The 27,484-nt window shown below is 42.3% G+C and overlaps 1 protein-coding gene across 1 annotated transcript in view; it reads left to right on the top strand.

The window, feature by feature from the left end:
* Ttc26 (tetratricopeptide repeat domain 26) overlaps positions 1 to 17,694 on the top strand; it is a 51,757-nt gene extending 34,063 nt beyond the window's left edge. Inside the window, exons 13-18 of the mRNA XM_028889314.2 lie at positions 758 to 846; positions 2,516 to 2,599; positions 3,737 to 3,806; positions 10,634 to 10,740; positions 13,903 to 14,036; positions 15,370 to 17,694. Coding sequence (XP_028745147.1) covers positions 758 to 846; positions 2,516 to 2,599; positions 3,737 to 3,806; positions 10,634 to 10,740; positions 13,903 to 14,036; positions 15,370 to 15,481 — 596 coding nt within the window. The 3' untranslated portion in view covers positions 15,482 to 17,694. The remainder of the gene's footprint in view (positions 1 to 757; positions 847 to 2,515; positions 2,600 to 3,736; positions 3,807 to 10,633; positions 10,741 to 13,902; positions 14,037 to 15,369) is intronic.
* The last annotated feature ends 9,790 nt before the right edge of the window (positions 17,695 to 27,484 follow it).

Genomic DNA, 27,484 nt, shown 5'->3' with positions numbered 1-27,484 from the left:
ATCTATTTGTAATCTTTTACATAGTGACATCCAGTTATGCCAGCACCATTTGTTGAAGATACTTTCTTTTTTCCATTGTATAGTTTTGGCTTCTTTGTCAAAAACCAGGTGTTCATATGTGCATGCATTAATGTCAGGGTCTTCAATTTGATCCCATTGGTCTGTATGTCCTTTTTTTTTTTTTTTTTAAATAGCATCTGCTATCTTAAATAGAAGTGTAAGATCAGAATCAGGTAGCTCCATGGCACATTATTTCCCTGCTTGAATTTGGAGGTGCTACGTTGTGTTGGACAGGTAAATGTGGAGACGGGACCATATTGATTGAGTTGAGGTCCATACCAGTTGCATAAACCAAAGCTCCATAAAGGCAGTCTAGGGAATACCAAAACCAGTATACTTGCAGGGGATGTGTTTCTTGTGGACTTGGGGAGTTGACCCTCGAGCCTGGGGCCAGCAGAATCCACAATTTCAAAATCAGGACTAAGAAAGGGGTCCTGGGATTCATTATTTTATTTTAGATAGAGTTTCACTACGTATCCCTGGCTGTCTTGGAACTCTCTATATAGACAAGGCTGGCCTTGAACTCACAGAAATCCACCTGCCTCTGCCTCCTGGTGCTGGACTTAAAGCCATGTGCCACCACATTCTGTTGCATTCTTATTTCTAAATTCTACAGTAATTCAAATTTTAACTGAAGACAACTTCTGGTTTCATGAATTTCTATGGTTTCTTTTCCCTTTCCTTAACCCCATTTTAGATACAATACCAGGGAGGCAGTGCATGGCTTCGTGTTTCTTCCTGCTTAAGCAATTTGATGATGTCTTGATTTACCTCAACTCTTTTAAGGTCAGTATGAATTATCTTTGTGACTTTATGTATGAAACATCTTACATGCTGTGTTAGATGGGAATGATGGCTGAGGCAGGAAAATTAAGAGTTCAAGGCCAAATCGGGCATGGTGGTGCATGCCTTTAATCCCAGAACTCATGAGGCAGAGATAGGCTGATCTCTGTGAGTTAGAGGCTAGCCTGGTCTACAGAGCAAGTTCAAGGACAGCCAAGGCTACATAGTGAGACCCTGTCTCAAAACAACAACAAAAAAGGAATTCAAGGAGAATCATGCCCCACTCCCCAAAGTTATACATTTGTAGCTTGCTCCTTTTCTGTGCTGGTGTGATAGCATCAAGGAATTAATCTAAATCCTTTTTTTGTTTGTTTGTTTGGATTTTTTTTTGAGACAGTTTCTCTGTGTAGTCCTGGATGTCCTAGAACTCACTCTGTAGATCAGGTTTGTTGTGGAATATATTTTAAGGTGTGTTCCTTTTGTTTATGTTGCATTTGTTTAACTCTGTGAAGCTGTGTTACTGTGCCTGTCTAAAACACCTGATGGTCTAATGAAGAGCTGAATGGCCAATAGTGAGACAGGAGAAAGGACAGGAAGGGCTGACAGGCAGAAAGAAATAAGAGGAGAAATCTGGGAAAGAGGTCAAGGAGTAGCCAGAGAAAGAGGAGGACATCAGGGGCCAACCACCCAGCTATACAGCCAGCTATGGAGTAAGAGTGAAAGTCAGAAGTAAGAGAAAGGTAAAAGCCCAGAGGCAAAAGGTAGACGGGATAATTTTAGTTAAAGAAAGCTGGCTAGAAATAAGCCAAGCTAAGGCCGGGCATTTATAAGTAAGAGTAAGACTCCATGTGATTTATTTGGGAGCTGGGTGGCAGCCCCCCCCCCAAAGCAAAAGAGCAAAAACAACCAACACAGGCTGGCCTCGAACTCAGAGATCCACCTGCTTTTGCCTCCCAAGTTCGAGGATAGGAGTTGTGTGCCACCATACCTGGCTTAATTCCTTAAGATTATTCCTGTGGGGACAGCAAATTGCTTCAAAAGCCTGGTGACCTGAGTTCAATGAAAGAAAGAGCTCCAGCTGACACCACAAAATTGTCCTTTGACCTCTACATGTGCCACGGCACTCAGACACACACACACACACACACACACACACACACACACACACACACACTCACACACACTTTAAATACTTATCTATTTATTTATTAAATATACAGCTTTCTGCCTGCATGTATCCCTGCATGCCAGAAGAGGGCGCCAGATCTCATTACAGATGGTTGTGAGCCACCATGTGGTTGCTGGGAATTGAACTCAGGACCTCTGGAAGAGCAACCTGTGCTCTTAACCTCTGAGCCATCTCTCCAGCCCTAATTTTTTTTTTTCCTTTGAGACAAGGTTACACTATGTCACTTTGGCTGGCTTGGAATTCACTATGTAGACCAGGCTGTCGTCAAACTCACAGAGATGTGTCTGCCTCTGCCTCCTGAGTGTCAGAATTAAAAGTGTGTGGCACCATGCCCAGCAATAATAAACTTTAAGAAGATTTTTTTTTGCTAGTGGAGCTGATGATTATTCATTATTACTCATTATTTTACTAGTCAATATAGATGATGATTTTATATTTTACATATTAATACTCAACGTGTCCTGTTCTTGACACATTTTTCAGAGTTACTTCTACAATGATGACATCTTTAACTTTAATTATGCCCAAGCCAAAGCTGCAACCGGTAACACCAGTGAGGGCGAAGAGGTGGGTACCTGCTTTTGTTCTCTCTTTAACATGGTCTGTGTGGCACACACCTTTAATCATGGCACTCAGGAAGCAGAGGCAAGTGGATTTTTCTATTGCATGGTCTACAGAGTGAGTTCCAGGACAGCCAGGGCTACACAGAGAAACCCTGTCCTGAAAAACAAAAAACATTCAGGTGCCTGCTTTTAAAGGCATTTGAATGATCATACCTTAAAGCATTCTTAGCGTCTTCTCACTAAAATAGCCAAGTGTAAAGGACTATTATAGGTTGATTTAGCTAGGGACTGGTACGCCAGTCCTATAAACCCTGAACCACATAGCAAGACCATGCCTCAAAAACCAAAACAGTCCAGAGAGATGGCTCAGTGGGTTAAGGAACTAGCTGTGCAAGCCTGGTGACCCAACTCACCCCTAGAGCCCACATAAAAAAGCTGGCTGTAGTGGCATCTTGTAGAAGGGAGGCAGAGGCAGGAGAACTACCCGGAGCTTGCAGGCCCGCTGGCCTGGAGTATGCAGCACTCGTGGCAGCAAAATCAAAGGCCCTGCTTCAGCAAGGTGGGAGGCAGGAAACAACTTCTGAAAGGTGTTCTCTGACCTCCATGTGCACATCGTGTTACACACGTACCATAGACTCCTGTGTGCACAAGCGCGCGCGCGCGCGCGCGCACACACACACACACACACACACACACACAGTGAACAAATGATTTTAATTTGTTTCTTTATGGTTCACATTAAAAAGTACAGGATCAGCCTAAAGAGATGGCTCAACCATCTATTAATAAGAGCACTTATTGGCTTTTGCAAAGACCAGGGTTTAGTTCCCAGCACCTGTATAGTGGCTTACGACTGCCTGTGATCCAAATTCCAGGGGATCTGACACCTTCTTCTGTGGACTCTTGCATGTTCATGGTGTGCATAAACTCAAGCAGACACACATGCCTACACATAAATATAAATAATCTCTTAAAAAGTACAGTGTCAATCAACATACAGATTTTATAATATTAATGTTTTCCTCTACTTCAGTTTTGCTAGGAAATTCTAAGGCTGCAGTATCAGCAGCCTGGTCTAGTTGATCATGTCCATTTTTAGTGCTGCCCTGGCCTCATGTTTACTCCCTTTCCTCTCTCCTAGGTTTTCCTCCTGATCCAAAGCGAGAAGTTGAAAAATGATTACATTTACCTCAGTTGGTTAGCTCGCTGCTGTAAGTTTTCTTTCTCGACATTAGAAGGCTCCTCTTTTCCTTTCCCATTGTGTAATCTGTTTGGAAATCACATTAAGCATTTCCTACACTTCTTTGTTCTGTAGAATGAGCAGACACTGAAATGAAGGGTTATTTATGTTCCGTGGTAAGAGCTGCCATGGGAATATGATGTGTAACTTCACCCATGATTAGTTCCACCATTCACACTGACATACCACTGCCATTGCGGCAAGATGTCAGCCTCTTTTAGCTTTATTAAAGCTTCCAGACTCTACATTCAGCGCCATTAGGGAAATGGTGCTGTCAGGCTGGCTTTACCTTTTCATTTTTCAAGCCTGAAAAGTAGCAACATGTCAAAATGTAATTTTTGTTCACTGATAACCTGTAATAAGTCTCTCATATTTTTTCCTCTTTTCTCAGTTTTTTTTGCATATCTTCATTATACATAGTGCCAGGTTTCATCAAGACAACTTCAAGTATATCATATACTCTGACCATATCCACCCCACACACTCTCCCATAGTTTTCTCCATTCCCCATCCCCCTTCTGATTTCATATCCTATGGAGAAATGGTCTTGTGAATCTGTATAAAATCTAGGATGTACAGATGAGATAAGATGTTTGTCTGAGTTTTCATTTGTTAATACAATGCTCTTAAGTTGTATTATTTTCTAAAACATAATTTCATTGTTCTTTATATCCTGTGTGTGTGTGTGTGTGTATGTGTGTACCATATTTGATCTGTTCGTCTGTGGTGGGCACCTGGGCTATCTCCCCAGCATGGCTGTTACGAATACTGCAGAAATAAACATAGGTGTGCAAGGTCTATGGTAGAAAGACCTGGAATCTTAGTGGAGTTCTATTTTAGGCAGTCTTGCTTTGTTGTTTTGTGGTCTAGGGATCAAACCTGGGGCCTCGTGCTGTACCTCTCTAACCCAGCCCCACTATTTTGAGATTTTGAGAAACTTTGATAACAGCCTTTTGTACCCGTTGGACTGATTTATATTCCCACCAACGGTGTGTAGTTTCTTCTCTCCACACGCTCCGTACTTGTTCTGTTAGATAACCATCCTGAGTGAGAAGAGATGGAGTCCCATGTGGTTTTCATTTTCATGTCTCTGACTGCTAAGGTTGTTGACATTAGCATATGCTTATTGGCCATTACAGTTTATATTTTCAGAACTGTTCATTTTCTTAGCCCCTTTGTTTGTTGGGCTATTTAGATTTTGGATATTTTGAGTTGTTGAAACTCTTTACATATTCCAGACATTAGTCTTCCATCAGATATATAGCTAAATGATATTTCTGCCCTTTCTGTAGGCTGCTTCTTCACTTAGATGTTTCTTAGAAGCTTCTTAATTCAAGAAATCCCATTTGTTAAGTCTTGGCCTCAGTTATTAAGCTGTTAGAATGCTTTTCAGAAAGACCTTGTCTATGGCTCTGTCGTGGAGCATTTCCCCTGTGATTTCCGCTAACAGTTTAGTTTCAGCTCTTAGGCTAAGGTCCATAGTTTTAAGTGGAGTGAGAGACAGGGACCTCATTTCCATCTTCTGTATGTGGATGTCCACTTCCCCGGCACCATGTGTTTTAAAGGCTCTGTTTCCCCATTAGGTTTGGAAACCCCTGTCAAACTCAGGCGGCCATAACTGCACTGACTGAATTGTAGGTCCTTTATTCTGTTCCACTGAGTTACATGTCTGCTTTTGTACCCATACCTCTTTTGTACGTCTGTGTGAATTGTGGCATTTTGTTTTGTTTTGTTTTTGTTTTTTCTGTTACTGTGAGGAATGTCTTTGGAACTTTTGTGGCAATTGCATTGAAATTGTATGTTGCTTTTGGTAATATAGCCGTTTTTATTTTGCTGACTCAATACCATAGTGGCTCTTTCATTTTTCTAGTGCCTTTTTTTTTGTTAGTGTTTACAATTCCATTGTGTGGGTCTCTTTCTTCCTTGGTTAGATTTATTCCCAGTTGTTGCACTGTCTTTAAAGCTATTATAAATGGAATTGTTTCCCTGATTTCTTTCTTGGCAAGTTTGTTATTGGTATATAGAAAAGCTACTATTTTTTAGACCATGTTAGTTTTTGTATACCGTTTTTGTATACATTGTAGAAAGGGTTCATCAGTTTTAAAAGTTTTCCTGTAGAATTTTTAGAGTTTCCAATGTGTAAAATCATACCATCTAGCTGGGCAGTAGTGGCACACGACTTTAATTCCAGCATTTGAGAGGCAGAGCCAGGTGGATCTCTTTGAGTTTGAGGCCAGCCTGAGCTACAGAGTGAGTTCCAGGACAGGCGCAAAGCTACACAGAGAAACCCTGTCTGGAAAAACCAAAAAAACAAACAAATAAAAAAGATCATACCATCTACAAGTAGGGATAATTTGACTTATTACTGTTGTTTTATTTGTTTCTTTTGTCTTATTGCTCTAGCTAAGACTCAAGGACTATATTGAATAAGAGTAGAGAAAGTTTTAAAACATTAAAATTTACTTTTGTTTTTGTCTTTTTGAGACAGGATTTCTCTGTGTAGTTTTGGTGCCTGTCCTGGAGCTCGCTCTGTAGACCAGGCTGGCCTCGAATTCACAGACATCTACCTGGCTCTGCCTCCTGAGTGCTGGGATTAAAGGTGTGTGCCACCACCACCCAGCAACATTAACATTTCTTAAAGGGTAGAGAAAATGGACACTTGGTTTTAGTGAAAAGTCTTTGAGTTTCCCCATTTAGTATATGTTTGCTATAGGTTTTCTTTTTGCTTATTTACCTTTCTCCTGTGGTTTGCTCTTTCCTATGCCTTCATAGGGTGTCTGTCTTTATAGTGTGTATGATTCCTTCCACTTAGTTTTGTTTTAGTCAACATAAGTTCCTTTTAGTTTGTATTTATCATGGCAAGTTTTTCTTTCTTCAGCTATGAAGCATAGCTTTGCTGAGTACAGTAATCTGGGTTGGCAATTATTGTCTTTGAGAAATACGACATTCCATGCATTCCTGACTTGTAGAATTTCTGTTGCAAAATTTACCCTTGTTTGATGGAGTTGTCTTTACATTCTCCCATGAAGCTTCTAATATTCTTTGGGCCCGTATATGGTTAGTGTTTTAACTATGGCATGGGAGGTTCTTTTCTGGTCTTATCTTGGCATTCTAAAAGCCTCCTTCCTATATCTGGATAAATATCTCTTCCCTAGATTTTCACATTTTCTACTGTGATCTTATTAAATATGTCTGTACCTTTGTCTTCAATGTCTCTCTGTTCTATGCCCATGAATTATATATTTAATCTTTTAATCATGTCCTATATATCTCATTTCTTCATCTTCTATTAATACTTCATTTTCATTGTTATATAACTGTCCTAATTCATGGTATTAATCATCATTCTCTAAAGGAACAAAACCGAGAGAATGTGTATACACACACAGACACACACACACACACACACACACACACACACACACACACACACAATTTGCTATACTAGCTTACAGGCTAGGGTCCAGATAGTTCAACAATGGCTGTCTCATGGTGGAAAGACTGAGACTCCGGTAGGTATTCAGTCCCAAGGGGTGGATATTTCACCAGTCTCCCAATCTGGCACTGGAGTCCTAGATATACTCCGGCACTGACTCCAGAGACCTGCCGTGCTTCAGTCTGTGTTGGAATCCTGAAGCAGTTAGTTCTAGTGTAGGCGAAGGAATGCATTAGCAACAGGGCAGATGAACTTGTCAGTTAGAGTGAGGACAAGCAGGTAAAAAGCAAAAGCTTCCTTTCCCAAGTGTTTCTATGTAGGCTGCTACCCTGAGTTGTGGCCCACATTTAGGGTGGGTCTTCTGGCCTCAAATAATCCATTAAGAGAACCCCTGACAGGTATGTCCAGAATCTTGAGTCTTAGTTGATTTCAGATATAGTCGAGTTGATAACCAAGATTAGCTGTCACACTCATCTGCTCTCTCCCAAGCCCTGAGACTGTCTTCTGCTTGATCCATTCTACTGCCAAGGCCTCCCACCAAAGTTTTGTATGACTTACTGAATTTTTCACTTAGAAATTTCAGTTGTTTTTTTCTAGTATTTCCTATTATGAATTCATTTTCATATCTATTTTGACTTTTAAGTTTTATTTTATTTTAGTAATTTAGGGCTTTAAAAACAATTTTTTTTTTTTTTTTTTTATGTTCATGGATGTATACATGTACAGTCTTCATGCAATGCTTGTCCAGGCCACAAGAGGGCATTGGATTCCCCTGGAACTGGAGTTACAGACAGTTGTGGGTTCAGGGAACGGAATCTGAGTCTTCTGGAAGAGCAGCCAGTGCTCTTAACCACTGAGCCATCTTTGATTTCAACAAATGTTCTCATAGTCATTCTTTTGAATTCCTTGTCCAGGATTTCACCTAATTCATTTCACTCTCACTGGACTGCATTACTGTGAAATTTTAATTTTTAGTTGTATTGTCTTGATTGTTCAGGGTTTTTATGTTTCTGCATTGGGACAAGTGCTGGACTAAAGATGTCTGTCCCTACCCCTGGCTCTGCACCGGGCTTTGCACATCTGGGATTATGTTTTTGGTTGGATTTTGTTTTTCAATCACTTGTATTCTTTCAGTGAAAGAGTTTTCAGTGCTCAGTGTTTTTTCTCCCCTTCTGGTCCCAGAGTGTAGCTCAGCAGCTAAAACCTCAGCCCGCATGCTCAGAGCACCAGGCCCAATCTGCAGCTCTGCTCTCAGAATAGAACAGTAAGTGAAGAAATAATGCTAACTATGGATCTGCCTACCATGAAAATGCAGCAGCAGTCAATTAAAAGCAACCGCCTCTCCAATTCCAATAATTTTAGGAATTAAAGGAATAAGAAGAGTACATTGTGTGCTATAATATTAATTATTAATGGTAGGGATAGAAGGGAAATAAACTGCATAATACTAGTAATTAGATTGAGCAACAGAAAAAAATGTAGGGAGAAAGGTAAACAGAAAGGATGAACAATAAAGACAGAGAGGCAATAAGTCATCTTCAGTGAAGGGAGAATGAAATCATATCAGATAGCCTAAACAATACTAGCATTCAGGAGGCTGAGACCAAGAAACCCATAATTACAGGTCTAATTATGTTCTTTGAGAGCGCCAGTTTAAAAAAATCAAAACAGGGGCTGGAGAGATGGCTCAGGGGTTAAGAGTGCTGACTCTGCTTCCAGAGGACCTGAGTTCAATTCCCAGCACCCACATGGCAGCTCACACCTGTCTGTAACTCCAGTTTCAGGGGACCCTGACACCCATGGCAAAAACACAAATGCACATTAAAAAATAAAAAAATCAAAAAAATCAAAACAAAAACAAACAAAAAACAGTACTATTTAAGAGGAAGTCAGATCAGAAGTTCAAGGCCATCCTTGGCTACATGGTAAGTTTTGGCTACATGATGTGTTTGTGGTCAGCTTGGGATATATTAAAACTTGTATAAAAAAATAAATAAAGCTGTTTGGGAGACAGAGGGAGGCAGATCTTTGTGAGTTCAAAGCCATCCTGGTCTACATATGAGTTCTAGACCATCCAGGGCTACAGAGTGAATTTTTTTTTATAGCTAATCTGGGCTAGAGAGATGGTTTGGTAGTCAAGAGTACTCATTGCTCTTTGAGGGAACTTGATTGGATCCCAGCATCCACATCAGATAGCTCACAAGGGGCTCATAACTCCAGTTCCATGAATCAAACATAAATGTTTAAAATAAAAACCAAAAATAAACAAAAAATTTAAAACCAAGAAATAACAACAACAATAGGGCACTAAGTTAAAATTAAATATTAGACAGGAAAACATAGAAGAGAAGGAAAGAGAACTCTGGGAGTTCTGTATATGGTGCCTGCTCTGGGCACAAGGGTCAGGCCATTGTTACTATTTGGTCAGATTTCAAATATGTGCCAAGGGCCACTGAGATGACTCAGCAGGTAAGCGCTCATCTCTGGAACCCACAGAAAGGTGGAAGAAGAGAACTAACAGGTCTGTGCTCTGACCACCATATATGGACCCTGGCTCATAACCCTCAAGGCCAAACACAAACATCACACACACGATACTAAATAACCATTTTAAAACTATACTTAAAATGTTCAGCACATTTTTGTAGTCACAGGAAAATTTTAGCAATTACATATTCTTTTTGTTGGTGGTGCTAGTAGTATTTTGAGGCAAAGTCTCTGTGTCCCTTTAAGGCTGGCCTTAAACTTCCAATCCCATTGCCTTAATCTTTCCAAAGCTGGAATTACAAGCAAGGACCACCACACCTGGCTAGCAGTTAGATTCTGTGAGGATGAAACTGAGCAGGATTGAATGAATAATAACTCTTTAGCAAAGTAGAAACTTCTAGACATCAACCCAGTCTAAAATATAATTAGATAAGTCTTAAGTATTTTAAGTTTGGTTTAATTCTGGTAAGGAGCCAGTTAAATGGCAACACTTCACCATTTTGTATTTGGGGATATAAATCCAAGTCCATAGAACAGCATAGTAAAGGGCTTAGTTCTTGAACATTTAAAAAGCGCCAGCCTGGGGGCTGAAGTGATGTTCAGTGGTTAAGAGTGCTTGTTGATCTTGCAAAGGACCAGAATTCAGGTCCCAGCCCCCAGTCAGCTCATGACCTTCTCTCACTCCAGCTCCAGGGGACCTAGTGCTCTCTTCTGGCTTCCGAGGGCACACACACATACACATAAATAAAAACTAAGATTGAAAATGGCGGTGCACGCCTATAACCCATCACTGGAGAGGTTCAAGCTGAACGACAGCTTAGGTAGTGTCTTGAGACACTGTCATAAATAATAATAACAGGTGTTTCCTTTTGTAGATATCATGAATAAAAAACCAAGACTAGCTTGGGAACTTTATCTCAAGATGGAAACCTCTGGCGAGTCCTTCAGCCTCTTACAGCTCATTGCCAACGACTGTTACAAGGTGAGTGGGTCCCGGGAAAGGAAGACAGGAGCAGTGTCATGTTTCATCAGCGAATGAGAGTCCTGGAGGCTGGCTAGCTGTTGGTGAGAAGACTGTCACCCTTTTTATGAATTATGTGACCTCAGGGATTAGTATTTCAGAGTCTCATCTGCATATAAACAATGATTTAGAAGGAGGCTTCCGATTTCTAAGGCCCTGAAATCTCAGGAGCTATCAAGGTAGAAATATTCAGCTGATGGACAGAAATTTGGTTCTGACTTGAGAAACATGTCATCTGGAAACAGATTAGGAATCACCATCAGCATTTAAGTACTGATTAGCTAGGTGTGGTAGCACATGCCTCTGATCTCAGCACTTGGAAAGCAGAGGCAGGAGGATTACTCACAACTTTGGAGGCAGCCTGGGCTATGTAGCGATTTTAAGACCTGTTTCAAAGAAAAAAGAAAAATGAAGCCCTCAGAAACAGGTTAAGGGCTGGCATGGCTTAGCAAGTAAAGGCACCTGCCACCAAAACACGTGATGATGTGAGTTCGGTCCCTGAAACCTATTTGGTGGAAGGAGAGAACCAATTCCTGTGGCACACTGGCAATCACACACACAACACACACACACACACACACACACACACACACACACACACACACCTTTTCCTGATTTCTCAGGAAGCTGGGAAATAGGTGACTGGTAGAGTGTTTGCCTACCATGCTCAAGATCCTAAGTTCAACTCACAGTGCCACAATAAATAAATAAATTTATTGATCTCGGTTCTACAGATAAGAAACATTTTCATACTCCTCATGGGGAGCATCATCAATCTCAAGATCCAAACCAAATTTTGGGGTGATCCCTACTTTTGCAGAGTGATATAGTGAAAACAAATTGATACCCAAATTAATAAGGACTATCATATACATTATGCTGAGTAAAGAAAACAGTTTTGTGTTTTATAACATGTATAAAAAATATTCTTGAGTCAGGCAGTGGTGGCGCATGCCTTTAATCCCAGCACTCGGGAGGCAGAGGCAGGCAGATCTCTGTGAATTTGAGGCCAGCCTGGTCTACAGAGCGAGTTCCAGGACAGGCTCCAAAGCTACACAGAGAAACCCTGTCTCGAAAAACAAAACAAAATCTTGAAATTATAACATCAGTGACAAGATTATCAAGAAATAGTAGTGGGGGCTGGTGTTAGGGATGCTGATGTACAGGGAGGGGCTTGCCGTCACTGTAAGCTGGAAGCAGGGCAATCTCTGGTGACGGAGGAATCTGAATCTTGATAGTGGAGGAAGTTAGCATTCTCCGCAGGACTGTCATCTCCACAGTGCCTATGTAAACTTCCTGATTCTGATATCTTTTTACTATCGTTTCAGAAGCTATAACCATTGGGAGCAATTGTGAGAGGTACAGGAGACATCATCCTATCTTTGTAATTTCCTATAGATCTGTAATTATTTAAAAATAAAACTGGGGATGTTAATGACTGGAGGGAAGGCTCAGCGGTTAAGAGCACTTGCTGCTCTTCCAGAGGATCCAGATTTGATTTTCAGCAACCATAGGGTGGTTCACAACCATTTGTAACTTCAGTCTCAGGATTTGATCCTCCTTCTGACATTCATGGGCACCAGGCATCCACACTGTCCACAGAGATGAATGTGCACAAAACACCCCTATACATAAAATAAAACTAAAACTTGGCCAGTGATATCATTCTGTGGGTAAGGCACCTGCTGCCAAAGCTGGCAATCTGAGTTTGATCCCTGGGATGCAAATGATGGAAGGAGAGGACCAACTCCCACGAGTTGTCCTCTGACCTCCACATGTTTGCCATGACATGTATGCAGGCAAACAGACAATGAAATAAAAACACAAAAAGAAAATACCTAAGGAAAAAACTAATTAGTACTATATACAATAATGTAGATGAATGTTAGTTTTGAGCCAAATGCAGTACTTCATATAGATAAAACTCTGAGAGGCAAACTTGATGACATTGTTTAAAAGATGCAGAGGGCCAGTGAGGTGGCTCAGCAGGTAAGGTTACTTGCCGCTAAGCAGAGCAAACCTGAGTTTGATCCCTGGGACCCACATGGAAGCAAAGAACTGACTACCCCAAGATTTCCTCTGACCTCCACACGTGCTATAGCAAACATACTGCCCCCAAGACAAAATTCAAAGATGCAGAGGTAGAAGATGAAAGTCTAAAGAGGGTCTAAGAATTGAGCATAGAAGTGGGAATAGCAATTGCCGCTGAGTGAGGAAGAAGCAGGGATCATTGGCAGGGATATGCTAAAGTCTTGTTTTCCATAGTGTGTGGACCTGGGTGGTCTCTCCACTTGTATTCACACACAGTAAGCTGTACGTGTTTCACACATTGCTCTATATGTGTGTTATTTTGCATATTGTAAAGAAATGTGAAGACAGAAAGGTTAACCCTGAGAAGAGGAAGAACACTTGTTTTTGAGAGACAGGAAGAAAGATGGGACAAGGGAAGGGTATTATTTGTTCTGAGGGAAGGAAGTTTATGCTCTCTGCAGTATAAAGCTGAGAATGCAGTACAGACTTAAGGAAGTGGTCAGTGGCTGAGAAGTAGGTTGGAGGGGCAACCACATCAACAGTAAAGAGGGTCACCCAGCAATTAGGGGCCTTACGAGCCAACTCAGCCATGCTCCACGTGTCCTGAATGTGTCATGTCTTTGGGAAAGATGTCTGTCAAAATAAATTAAGAGATTTTGTACTTAAAATTGTCACTGCCTAGGCATTCTAAGCATTTAAGATAATCTGGAAAAGATAATGTTGAGCTGAATACAACCAGGTTAGTATTTAGGAGACTTGAAAAACACCTTTTAAAAAGACAACAACCAGTTTCTCACGAGAGTGAAAGAGAATTAGAAGTAACAAATGGCTTGATGGCAGCATGATTCAGCAGTATGCAGACAAAATGTTCTATCACCGAAAGTAAAAGCATGTGGCTTTAAAAAAAACCTATGCACGTAAACTGGGGTCCTCTCCTATTGGCTAGGAATTGAAATGTACCTAAGTTGCTACCTCAAAATGGTTTTGTGTGTGTGTGTGCATTTGTTTCATCCTGTTCTGTACTCCATATATTTCATTCCATTCTGCCTCTTGACTAAAGTCAATGCTACCACCATACTTTCTTTTGTGCAGATGGGCCAGTTCTACTATTCAGCCAAAGCTTTTGATGTCCTAGAGAGGCTGGATCCCAACCCTGAATACTGGGAAGGCAAAAGGGGCGCCTGTGTCGGCATTTTCCAGATGATTTTAGCCGGGAGAGAGCCCAAGTAAGTAAACAAATGGAGAGAGGCACTTCTGTCCCACCGCCCCTGGGACAGGTGCCTGTGGAAACTGCAAAGATAGAAACGTTGAGATGTTAGATTTTCTGTATGACCTTTTCTTCCAGAAATGTCTTATTTTATGCAGTCAAATGACTATAAGTCATACATACTGGGGACACTAAGCGTATGAAAGCCTCCAAATCCAGGGCATGGTATACCTCCAGATGAACAGCCATTTCAGTAAACAAATGCCATTCACGTTTCTGCTCTCTTTGCCTATTGGCTTTTCCTTCTGCTGTCTAATTCAGGCCTCAAAGAAAGAGGAATAGGGTAGACATGGGTGAAATTCTGTTTTTGCTCCTGCTTTCGTATATTCCAGGAAATGCTGAGATATTTGATTATGTAAAACTAAGAGTCTTATAGTTCTATTTGAATAAAAATTAAAACACTTAAATTCCTAGCACTTGGGATCCTGAAGCAGAATTGTGAGCTCAAGTCCAGAAAGGCCAGCCTTGGCTAAAATTAATTCATTAATTCAGTATTCTAAAAATAACTCTATGTAATATATTTATTGCTTAATGCATATGGATAGAAAAATTAATAATTTTTCAAGCAAATTATCAAAATTTACCTTCTGCATCTATTTACAATCCCAAATGAAAGCACTTGGGCGCAGGAGGGTCCTCGGAGAGAAAGGAATAGAAAACAGGCCTATAGAGGAGCAGACCCACAGACAGCCGCCAGCGTTCTGATGAGAGAACAGGGAAGCTTCAGCCTGCCTCATTATAGCTCATTAAAATCCGAGCTTTAACTCTAATGAACTGGAATTTGGGGCTGGAGATGGCTTGTGGTTAAGAATACTTGCTGATCAGCCATGAGGACCGGAGTTTGAATCCCAGCACATATGACAGACGGCTCACAAACCCCTGTAACTTCAGCTCCAAGGGATCCGACGCCCTCTTCTAGTCTCCTCAGGCACTGCATACACGTGCACATCCATTCAGAGACATACACAAAGGGACACATGCATGCATAAACAAAGTGAATTTTTAAGTTAAAGCATTTTTAATTAGTTAAATTATAAATGCTGGATATTCACCAAATTTTAGTCCTTACTGCTGTTCACATCTCTATTCTTAGTATATATGAACCGCTTTTAAACCAATCTGTTGAAGAAGCCACTGGTTGCTGTGGCTAGAAAACTAGTAACTTTGTAAGTGGCTTGCGCTCAGTGGAGGATCCATGAGCACAGATGCCTCACTTGGATACAGTGTAACAGTGTGAGATTGCCAGTTTTCCTTCTCTTTGAGCCATGTGTTCTTGCCCACCCTTTCCTCAGAGAGACCCTCCGAGAAGTGCTGCACTTACTGAGAAGCACAGGAAACACCCAAGTGGAGTATATCATCAGGATTATGAAGAAGTGGGCCAAGGAGAACAGAGTGCCTATCTAAAGAGCCCAGCCCTGGGCCAGGGACCAGCGACCAGCTTCCTCTCACATCAAATTGGAACTATTCTCCTGCACTTGAACATGGGATCCAAGACCCTGTTTGATTGACATTTCCTTCCTCACTCTTAGCACGTCAAGATGAGTGGCTGGAATGTGTAGACTTAGCCATCGGGAAGCACAGATCTCCCTGGTCTGTACTGACACCCCATGTAATCTACTGGAGAAAGGACTTTGGACTTCCCCGTGCCTTTCTTCCAAAATCACTCAGAATACTCTTATATAATTCACTGGCTTTTAAGAGTAGATTATAGTTTTGTTTTTCTTTCTCTGTTAGCATTTCAGGACATTTTCTCCTAGCTGCAGTGACAAGTACTTTTATACTAAGGAATGACTATCATTTGATCATCTTCCATCATCTTGTTCATTAGCCCATCCGTGAAGAATACCTCTGAGTCCTGGGAAGAAGTCTTCCCCAGTGTGTGATTCTGAGGATGGCCGTGAGACCCTCTACCAACTGTGCAGTCATTAGCAGAGAGTAGGCTCAGAGGCTCACTCTCTCAGTAAGTCAACGCTGCTCCTGGCTTGTTGCAGTGAGACAAGTTGAATGCTGTAGGGTTTTTAAAGATGAGGGAAAGGAAAAATATGGTGTCTCTGAAGGTGCACCGATCTCAGAGTCTCCACTACCTTGTATTTTAGGAGACAAGGCCAGGGCAAACTTCTTCGTATATCAGCTGAATGAACAGCAATCTGAACATAGGGCTGTGAAGGTTTTCATGCAACATATGTACATTTTTGTTTAGTTTTGGTTTTTTGAAACAGGGTTTTCTGTGGACCAGGATGGCCTCGAACTTGGAGAACCACCTGTCTCTTCCTCCCAAGCGCTGGGATTAAAGGTGTGCACCACCACCACCTGTCATATTATATTACATTACACCATGCACGCATTATAGGGATTCATTGATAGTTATAAATGAGGGTCCTTGGAAGGGACCTCCTAATGGCTAGCCTCTCCGTTATATCTCAGCCTCCTGTCTCTGAGCTGAGATACATAAACCTCCTTCTACAACCAAGTATTCTCAGACTTACATCCCACTTTCAGAAAACAGACATCTTTTTCTATATCCGATTACCTTTGTTTCTATGCTCTCTAATTTTCTTCTGTAAGTTTGAGGTACACAGTGTCACCAGCCAGAACACGCAGACCCATCCTCATAGAGCAGAGAGTGGACTGGGAAGGATGTGGAAGAGTTCCTGGAAGCACTGCTAGTTCTTCCTCCTGCCCCCGCCTCCCGCTGCAGGTGGCATGGTGCTGAGCAGAAAGGAGAGGGAAGCCGGTCCAGAGTGAGAGCAGCCAGAGCAATGGGGCAGCAGCTGGACACAGCCTCCACATCTGGCCAGCCCCCAGGTGCTCTTCAGGTCTGTTCAGAAGGTGGCCAGTGTGCCATCCTTGACATTAGGCTCAGATCTGATGGGTCCAGAGCACAAATCACAGTACTGGTCTAACAGAACTCCAGGAAACAGAGTCACATCATCTCCCTACGCCAACGCTCCATCTTCTGGTTCTGTTGTTCCTGCTTCTTCAGTCACAGCTGATTCTCACCGTCAAGGATGTTAGGTGGGTCAGATATGGCTGTGAAGAGTTCTCTGAAGCATTCTTGTCAAACTTCCCTTACTCTAAAGGAACAGGGTAGTGGGAGGGCAGGAGCAAGTCCTGGCAGCTGTGGGCATCTTCCAGTGGGGTGCCGCTCAGTTCTAGGTCTTCATTCCCGGAAGACAGCCATTCGTGCTGATGTACTTCCCAGGGAGGTTTTCAGAGTTTACTACTCAGTAGTCTGACATCTTCCTGTCTTGAGGGAAGGATGTCTATTCCCCCAACAGCAGAGTTTTAGATTACTTTTTAAAGTTTTTAATCTACAGGATTGAGATGGAAACATGAAGGCTACTTAAAGTGAAGCACATGCAATTCTGTTAGGAGGGTAATTGTTTCTGGTTGTCTTGACAGGGTTTCAGGCTTTCTCACAGAGGACAGCCCAGAGGAAAAAGGCTCCAGGATGGGGAATGGGAAATGTGTACAGTCTATAGCATCAATGTACTATTTAAAATCTGTAATGTATACTTAGAAATGGGAAAAAAAACTTTTACAATTATTTTTGTACTGTAAAAGAATTATATAGCACTGTACTATATTTAAATTAAATTTTATTTTTTGGTTCTTTTCATGTGTGCTTATGTTTATGCAGGTGTGCTTGCACATGTGGAGGTCAGAGGCCAAGTTGGGTATATTAGCTCTTTCTACCTTATATTTTTAAAAGATTTGTTTTTTATCCTATATATGCATGTGGATATGTGCACGAGTGCAGGTGCCCACAAAGGTGAGAAGAGGGCACCAGTTCCTTGGAACTGGACTTACAGGCTGTTGTGAGCTGCTTGGTGTGAGTGCTGGGAACCAAACTGTATTCTTCTGCAAGAATATTTGGTGTTAACCACTGAGCATCTTCTGCCCTCATGACCTTATGTTTTGAAACTGGGTCTCTCACTGAAGCTGGACTTGCCCGTTTGGTAGGACTGGATAGCCAGCAGGAGTCTGGGTTCCTCCTGTCTCCTTCTCCCTGCCTGCTATGATTATGGGCACGTGCCAGCATGCCTGGCTTCTTACATGGGTGCTGGAGATCTGAACGCAGTCCTTATGTGTGCATAGCAAGCACTTAGCTGACTGAGCTATCCACCCAACCACGCTTATATGTGTGTCTGTGTGCGGGCATCGGCTCCCCTGGAACTGGAGTCACAGACAGTTGTGAGCTGCCATGTGGGTGCTGGGAATTGAACCCGGGTCCTCTGGGAGAGTACCCAATACTCCTAACTCAGCCATCTCTCCACCCCTCTACCCCCATGTCTTGAATGTGTCGACAAGTTTGCAAACTTGTGAGCATCAGAAATCTCTTAAATATAATCTGAATGCCGGTTGGGCGGTGGTGACACACGCCTTTAATCCCAACATTTAGAGACAGAGGCAGGAGAATCTCTGAATTTGAGGCCAGCCTGGTCTATACAAAGTAGATGCCTGGACATCCAGGACTGTTACACAGAGAAACCCCCGTCTCAAAAACAGACAGACAGACAGACAGACACACACACACACACACACACACACACACACACACACACACACACACACACACATGAATGTTTTATGCACTTCCAGGGGGTTTAGGATAAGTTCAGGTAAGAGGGCAATCGGCATACACTTCATTCATTATATTTTATGTAAAGGGCCTATGTAATTTGGAACTTACAGAGATCTGCCTGCTTTGCCTCCTGAATGCTAAAATTACAGGCACAAGTCACCATGATTATCTACTTTAAGTTTTTGTTTTTGTTTTTTTTTTACTGGGCTTTTCTTTAAGACAGGATCTTGTGTAACCCTGTAGTGGAGGATGATCTTGAACTTCTGATCCTTCTATCTCCACCTCCAAGTGCTGGGATCACAGGCATGGGCCATCATTCCTGGTCACTTGAGTTCTTTATGACACAACATGGAGCCAGGCACAGTGGTACACGCCTTTAATACCAGCCCTCTGGAGGCAGAGGCAGGCGGATCTCTGTGAGCTTGAGACCAGTCTGGTCTAAGAAAGAAGAAACAGCATGCCTGGCCTTACTTGCTAGCTTTCACAGTACAGCTCAGCAATTCTATTTTTTAATCTATTTGCCAAAGAGACATTCTATACTATCACAATATGCCCAAGAATGCTACTTGAAGCTGGGCAGTGGTGGTGCACCAAGACTACACAGGAAACACTGTCTCAAAAAACCAAAAAACAAACAAAAAGTGGAAGTGGGGAGCCAGGTGATGGTAGCACCTGTCTTTAATCCCTGCACTCAGGAGGCAGAGGCAGGTGGATCTCTGTGAGTTCGAGGCCAGCCTGGTCTACAGAGTGAGTTCCAGGACAGCTGGAGCTACACAGGAAACCCTGTCTTAAAAAAAAAAAGTGGAAGTGGGGGGTCGGAGATGGCAGCTTAAGGACATCTGGACATCTCAGCCAAAGCTGCTGGCTCTGCAGTGGAGGAAGAGAGGCAGGCACCAAGAGCTGAGGATCTCCAGAAGCTGGCTCTTCCCCTGGAGCTTCCGGAAAGGACTACCGCCCTGCCAAGGACTTAATTTTAGCTCAGTTGGGCCTATTTCCAGACTTCTGACTTTGACTGTAAGATTGCTGCTTTTAGTCAGTGTTCTCTGTAATTTGTTAGAGGCCACAGGAAACGGGCACTTAGTGAACAATTCTAGGCCACATTGCCGAGTGGAAAAAGTGGGTTACAAAATGACATTGTGATGTTGCCCTGGTTTGAGTGTATCACTGGGAATGCTGGCATGTATCTGTCCCCAGTACAGCTGTGCAGGTGGGCCTTCCCTGTGTTTATGTGGGAATGTACCCCAAGGATGGACTAGTGGTGCTGTGAAAGCAGCTCACCCGTGGATTCACGGGGTCCTGTCTCACCGAGTGAGGACCAACAAGAAGCCCCGGGGCAGGTGGCACACACTTTGATCCTAGCACTTTGGAGCCGGAGGCAGGAAGGCAATGACTTCAAGGTCATATCAGCTATATAAAAAGTTTGACTACATGAGACCCTGCCTTTAAAGATTTCATTCTTACAGTTAAATGTTGTATACATGTGTGTCTCTGTATTGGTTTGTACAAGTGAGTAAGGTGCCCTTGGGGGTAAGAGGAAGGAATCAATCCCCTGGGGATATGATTGCCAGCAGTTATGAGCTGCCTGATATATAGATGCTGGAAACCAAACTTGAGTCCTCCGCAAAAACAGTACTTACTCTTCAGTGATGAGCAGCCGTCTCTCTAGCCCCAGGAGACCTTTAAAGCCAAAGGAAAGCTAGGTCTAGAGACAGGTGCCCTTCATTCCAGCATGGAGAAGAGACAGGTGCATTTTCTGTGAGTTCAAGGCCAGCTTGGTCTACATAGCAAATTCTAGGCCAGCCAGGGCTAACCAGAAAAAAACCTGTCTCAAAAATAAAGTAAGATGAACCAAAGGTGGGAGGGAGGGGCTAGCAAAAACTCCCCAGATACAGGCACCTCAGTTTGAACTTGGACCCTAGAGCTATGAGAAAATATGTTTCTGTTGTTTCATTATTTGTAATCTACCCAGTCTCCAGTTGTACACAGCCACAGAAAACAAAGGCATACGTGCACAGAGACTTCAAGAGTAATGCCCTACAAAGTTAAATCTGGACTTTTGCTAATAACCATTATGCCTCTATTGTGAGCCAGGGATATAGCTCAGTTGGAAGAATGCTTGCCAGACATGCATGAAGCCCTGGGATTCATCCCCTCCAGCCCTGTACAAGCTGGGACACAATGGTTTACTGTAGCTGTAATTCTGAATGGTCTTATTAAATAAGAAACACAGAGCCAAATGCAGAGTTAAAAGCCCAGAGATCAGAGAGCAGTAGCCAAGAGATGAGACCATCTTCTTTTTTTTTTTTTTTTTTTTTTTTTGGTTTTTCGAGACAGGGTTTCTCTGTGTAGCTTTGGAGCCTTTCCTGGAACTTGCTTTGTAGCCCAGGCTGGCCTCGAACTCTGTGTAGCTTTGCGACTTTCCTGGAACTCGCTTTGTAGATCAGGCTGGCCTCGAACTCACAGAGATCCGCCTGCCTCTGCCTCCCGAGTGCTGGGACTAAAGGCGTGCGGCGGCACCGCTGCCACCACCCGGCCGAGACCACCTTCTTACCACCCGCTGCCACCACCATCCTTCCCCTGAGAAAGAGACCTACTTCCTGTGTGTCTGTATTTTTATTGACTTTCTGTTCTGCCTTCTCATTGGTTGTAAACCCAACCACATGACCTCCTCGTCACTGCCTGTCTATACAGACCTCCAGGTCTCTATGGTTGGTATTGAGATTAAAGGCGTGTATCTCCATGCTGGCTATGTCCTTGAACACACAGAGATTCTGCCTGTCATGTGATCGGGATTAAGGGCATGTGCTACCACTGCCCGACTTCTGCTAAATGGCTGGCTATTAGCTCTGACCCCCAGGCAACTTTATTAACATACAAATAAAATCACATTTCAGCACAAATAATATATCACCATAGTTTGGTCCTCTAACACTCGTACTCTTGGGAGGTGGAGGCAGAAAGGTAAATTCAAGGTCATCCTTAGTTACATAGTGAGTTCAAGGTTAGCCTGGGCCACATGAGAACCCATGTTAAAAAAAAAAAAAGCGTAAACATTACCCCTATAGTAGTAGCTGAGCTGGAAAAGTTTGTTGTTTTTATTTGACAAAATGGCTGGGAAGTTAAGGTACATGCATATTCACCATGACTGGACATTTGCCAAATCTCATGGAATAATATTTAAGATTTGGGGCTTGAGGGTAGATCATATAATATAGGGTTTTTTCTTGTTGTTTTGTTTTGTTTTCTTTTCTTTTGGTTTTTCCAGACAGGGTTTCTCTGTGTAGCTCTGGCTATTCTGGAACTCATTATATAGATCTGTCTGCCTCCTGAGTGTTGGATTAAAGGCATGCACCACCACCACCTGGCATAATATAATTATTTTTAAAAAGGAAACTTGGCAAGACACTTGCCAGGTAAAGGTGCTTGCCTCTAAAGCAGTGGTTCTCATCCTTCCTAATGCTGCAACACTTTAATACAGTTCCTCATGTTGTGGTGACCCCCAACCAGAAAAGTATTTTTGTTGCTACTTCATAACTGTAATTTTGCTACTGTTTTGAATTGAAATGTAAATATCTGTTTTCCAATGGTCTTAGGTGACTCCTGTGAGTGGATTGACCCCAAGAGGTCACAATCCAGAGGTTGAGAAGCATGTCTATACAGTCTGGCAGGTGATCTGTGTTCCTGTTTGACCCTGAGGAGGTCACGACCCATAGGTTGGGAAGCACGTCTCTATAGTCTGGTGGGTGACCTGTGTTCATCCCTGGAATCCATGTGAAGGTAGAAGGAGAGCATGTGTGGCATTGCTCCAGCTTCACATGCATGTATGGCATGTACAATCTCACATAGATAAATCACACACATACACAATAATAAATGTTTAAATGTTGATTAAAAAGCAAAAATAAGAATCTGAGGTTGTAAGCATTTGCTCTCTGTGTGATGACAGCAGCTATGAGAGACAGATTCTGTCCAGACATCCGTCCAGGGTCTCAACAGAACGAAAGAGACAATGGAAACTCAAGTGTCTGGTGGGCAGAGGGGGAAGACAGTGTAACAAGTGATGAACAGATCAATAGATGACACTGGACACCTCAATTGCAGCTCTACACATACACTGCAATGTCTTAAGAATTCTGAGGAGAGGGGCGGTGTAGCTAGAGTTTTCCTGCCTGGCCCACAGTCAGGACAAATCTCTGTCACCCTCCAGTCCCACAGCCGCTCAGACCCAACCAAGTAAACACAGAGACTTATATTGCTTACAAACTGTATGGCCATGGCAGGCTTCTTGCTAACTGTTCTTATAGCTTAAATTAATCCATTTCCATAAATCTATACCTTGCCACGTGGCTCGTGGCTTACTGGCATCTTCACATGCTGCTTGTCCTGACGGCAGCTGGCAGTGACTCCTTCTGCCTTCCTGCTCTTTCTTTTCTCCTCTCTGTTAGTTCCGCCTATACTTCCTGTCTAGCCACTGGCCAATCAGAGCAACACATTTGCCATACAGAACATTCCACAGCAGGGCGGGAGGGACGGCTCAGCAGTTGAGAGCACTGACTGTTCTTCCAGAGGACCTGGGCTCAATTCCCAGCAACCACATGGCAGCTAACTACTGTCTGTAACTCCAAGATCTGACACCGTCACATAGATATACATGCAGGCAAAATACCAGTGCACATTAAAAAAAAAAAGTCCTGAAGAATTCTGAGGAGAAATATTTCAATTAGAGACTCATGCAGATATGTAGATGAACAGATGTTCTTTTCATATATATATTTATCTCCTGCATGGTGTGAAGATTCTAAGAACATGGGAACAGAGGTGAAAGACCCATCATATAAGAAACAGGGGCTCTAACTTAAGAGAAGGGTGATAGCAATGCTTGGATGGAAGCAGATTCCAGGACAACTGTACAACAGTCCCAGCATCACAACATACAGCTCCAAGACCATGCAAGATTAGATTCACCCATGCACACACTGAGAAGATTAGATGAGAGATTGGAGGTAGGTTAAATAGAAAAGTAAAGAAAACAACTATAAAGGTGTTTTTTTGGTTTTTGTTTTGATTTGGTTTTTGGTTTTTCGAGACAGGGTTTCTCTGTGTAGCTTTTGGTGCCTTTCCTGGAACTCACTTTGCAGACCAGGCTGGCCTCAAACTCATAGAGATCCACCTGCCTCTGCCTCTCAAGTGCTGGGATTAAAGGCGTGCACCACCACTGCCCAGCTAACTATAAAGGTGTTTAGGGAAGGAGACATATTGCTACTTCATGGTTCAGCTGTAAAAATAATTTATATGGTTTACAAGGCTGTATGCAGAGGCTGCAGAGATGGGTCAGGGGTTAAGAGCACTTGTTGCTCTTGCAGAGGACCTAGATTTGGTTCCCAGCGCTGACATGGTGATTCACAACTATTACTAACTCCAGTTCCATGGGACTCAGTGCCTTCTTCTGAACTCTGTGGGTACCAGACATGCACGTGGAGCACACACACATACATGCAGACTGTGCAGTCATATAATAAGACAAACGAATCTTGAAAAACAAAACAACGAACAACTGTAAGCAACAAACACTGACTCAACCAAAGATGGATTCAACTGTGTTAGGAGATGACCACACATCATATACATGGTGTGTGTGTGTGTGTGTGTGTGTGTGTGTGTGTGTGTGTGTGTGTGTAAGAGAAGGGAAGTCGGGGGAGACAAAGCAGGGGCAGACAGAGAGATAGACACACAGAAAGAATACAAAATCCTCCTGTTTGATTACAATATGATGAAGACAACATTTTAACATCAAATTTCCTTGGACGTAGTTCTGAGGAAGGATCGGGACATGAGGGACGCAGAGTATTTGCCCAGAGCCTCTCCTAGCTGCTTATCAAATGAAGAGTAAATCCAACCTCAGGGTCAGAGGATGAATGCCTGCTAGGTGCACACACAATCCCATGTGCCTCACCAGCAGCTTTCGAGGGAAAACTCCTGTTCCTCAAAGAAGAGTAGCCAAACCACAGACGCAACACAGCTTAGCATCTGAAGGAAATGAGCACAAGCGAGAAACAAGAAAAATAATAAAACCAAGATTAAGAAGGGGGTGGGGGCAGGCAGTAGTGGTACACACCCTTAATCCCAGCACTCAGGAGGCAGAGGTGGGCAGATCTCTGTGAGTTTTAGGTCAGTCTGATGTAAAAAGCAAGTGCCAGTACTATTACACAGAGAAACCCTACTTGAAAACCCAAAAGAAAAAAATTATCAGGGCTGGAGAGATGGCTCAGCAGTTAAGAATGCTGGCTATTTTACCAGAGGACTAGAGTTTGGTTCCCAGAATTCATATTGGACTCAAATGGCATGTGACCACAGTTTCAAGGGGTCTGATGCCCTCTTCTAGTTTCTGTGGGTACCTGCCCACACATGGGACACTCGCAGACACACACACACACACACACACACACACACACAACACATGGGGCACTCGCACGCACACACATAAATCAAATCAAATACATCTTTTAAACTATCACTTGAAAATCAGTACATGTATGTGAAAGTTGTAACAAAGCATTTTATTCTGGACAGAAATGTAGACAGTAGTATTAGTACATTAGTTTCAGTTACTAGTAACAAATCTAGTCACAGGCATGGGTGTACTTTATAATAACAAGTTCAAGTACAGAGAAAAATAACACTAACACTGTAGACAATGTCCTGAAGAAATTGAGAATTAAGGTCATTTTAAATTTACCTCATTGCACAAAATATAACCATTCAAATGATCAGAAGCAACATATACAAAGACAAAGCGATTAGACAATGTCAAGGGTCTTTGAAAGATGTAAAGGAGAAAGAATGGCATAGACTAATGTGGTGTGTCTCTGCTTCAACATCTCTTGTTCAAAACTGTGTATGGGTTTGTCGTCTATTAAAACAAAAGGACTGGCAGACCGGATCCCGAAGTGAAATCCAACTCTGGGCTGCTTGCTCTTCCCGAGAACACAGGCATTCATGAACTACCAGTAAAAAGACCGGCAGCGCTACAACTGGGGAAATGCAAATTGAGAGAGAGCAGGTGCCATAATCAAGCAAGGTTGGATTCAGGTCAAAATCATTAAGCAAGTCAAAGAAACACACTGAATGATAAAGGCTCTGTTTCCTGATATAACCACAATGGTTATGAATATGCAACAAAGGAAATGAACCAATATTCAAAAAGTGAAAATGATGAGAGACAATGGCAGCCCATGAAAGGTGAAATAAAAATGTAAGTAAAGCCTGCAGGTAATCTAACCTTATCGGGAATAAGCAGGAGATTAATAAGCCACTGAACAGCCCTCTCCTTCAAGGACCCATGGGCCATTCAATAGAATTGACTGCACATCATGCCACAAAGAAAAGAGTATCACTTTCCATGTATCACACCCTGTTCTAAGCATGCCACAAATGTTGGTCCATTTAATTCAAACACCATTTAAATTATTACATACATTTATTTTGTGTATATGTGGGGACATGTGTTCCATGGTATACGAGTGAAGATCAGAGAACAAGTTGGGGAGACGGTTTTGTTCTTCCACCATGTGGGTCTTGGAGACTGAACTCAGGTCCTCAGGCTTGGCCGCAATCACTTTTACCAAGTGAGCCAACTCACCCACCCCAACACCAGTGCTTTAAATGATGTATATTATTACTACTCCCATTTTTCAGATTGGGAGACTGAGACACAAAATGCTTAAGTGACTTTGTGTAAAGGTCAGAGAGGGTATGATAGTAAGCAGCAGAGGTAGAGTTAGACCCAACCCAGCAGCCTAGTTCTCACCCTGTAGTTTTAACCTCAACACTACAGATCCTCTTCAGTAAACTCAACAGAACCAACGTGTGCATTTTTTTAAAACTTGCTTTTTATTTATCCTTTGTGTCTTTCACATCATGCATTTCGATCCCATTCATTTCCCTGTACTTTGTATGCACCCTCTGATCTTGCAATTCCCTCCCCAAGTCGCATTATTTATTTATTTATTTATTTATTTATTTATTTATTTATTTATTTATTTATGGTTTTTCAAGACAGGGTTTCTCTGCTGTCCTAGAACTCCCTCTATAGACCAGTCTGGTCCCAAACTCACAAAGATCCACCTGCCTCTGCCTCCCAAGTGCTGGGATTAAAAGCATGTGCCACCAATACCTATTATGTGGATTTTTAAATCACAGTGATAGAAAGCAGAAGTTAATACTAAACCCAAAGGAATTAGGTACTTACTGTGCCATCATCAAATTTCCCTCTCTGTTATGCTAGGCATTTAACTCTGGGCTTCTGGAATGCTTGGAAACATCCTGCCTCAAAACTACCCTCCCAGCTCTAAAACATTTAAAATAAATAAATAAAACTAAAGAGACCAAAAATATTAATAGTAACAAATGCCTAAACAAAAACAAGGTCTTGAATCCTTACACTAAAAACCAGGAAAAAATGAAAATGAGCTGACATTGGGATCTTGAGGAGTTATCAAAAGATGATTGAAATAAGCATAAAGACTTCACATAAAAGACTAATCAACTCCAAAATTAATTAAGTTAAAAATAGAAGCCATATGGCGGTGCCTGCCTGGAATCCCAGCACTCAGAAGTCTGAGGCAGGAGGATGAGAGCTTGAGGCCAGTCTGGACTGTACACAGTAAGATGTTTTCTCAAAGAAAATAGAAAACTGACACTACTAACAAATGTGTGAAGGAGCTGGCTTTGAAAAGGAATTTCAAAATAAGCAAAAATAATTTAAATCAGTAAAATAAATGAAAAATCCTTTATCTCTCACCAATCAAGTTGGAAAAGAACAA

The sequence above is a fragment of the Peromyscus leucopus genome, chromosome 3 (assembly GCF_004664715.2).
Source record: "Peromyscus leucopus breed LL Stock chromosome 3, UCI_PerLeu_2.1, whole genome shotgun sequence".
In the NCBI taxonomy this organism is placed as follows: domain Eukaryota; kingdom Metazoa; phylum Chordata; class Mammalia; order Rodentia; family Cricetidae; genus Peromyscus; species Peromyscus leucopus.
This window is presented reverse-complemented; position numbering and strand designations above follow the sequence as displayed.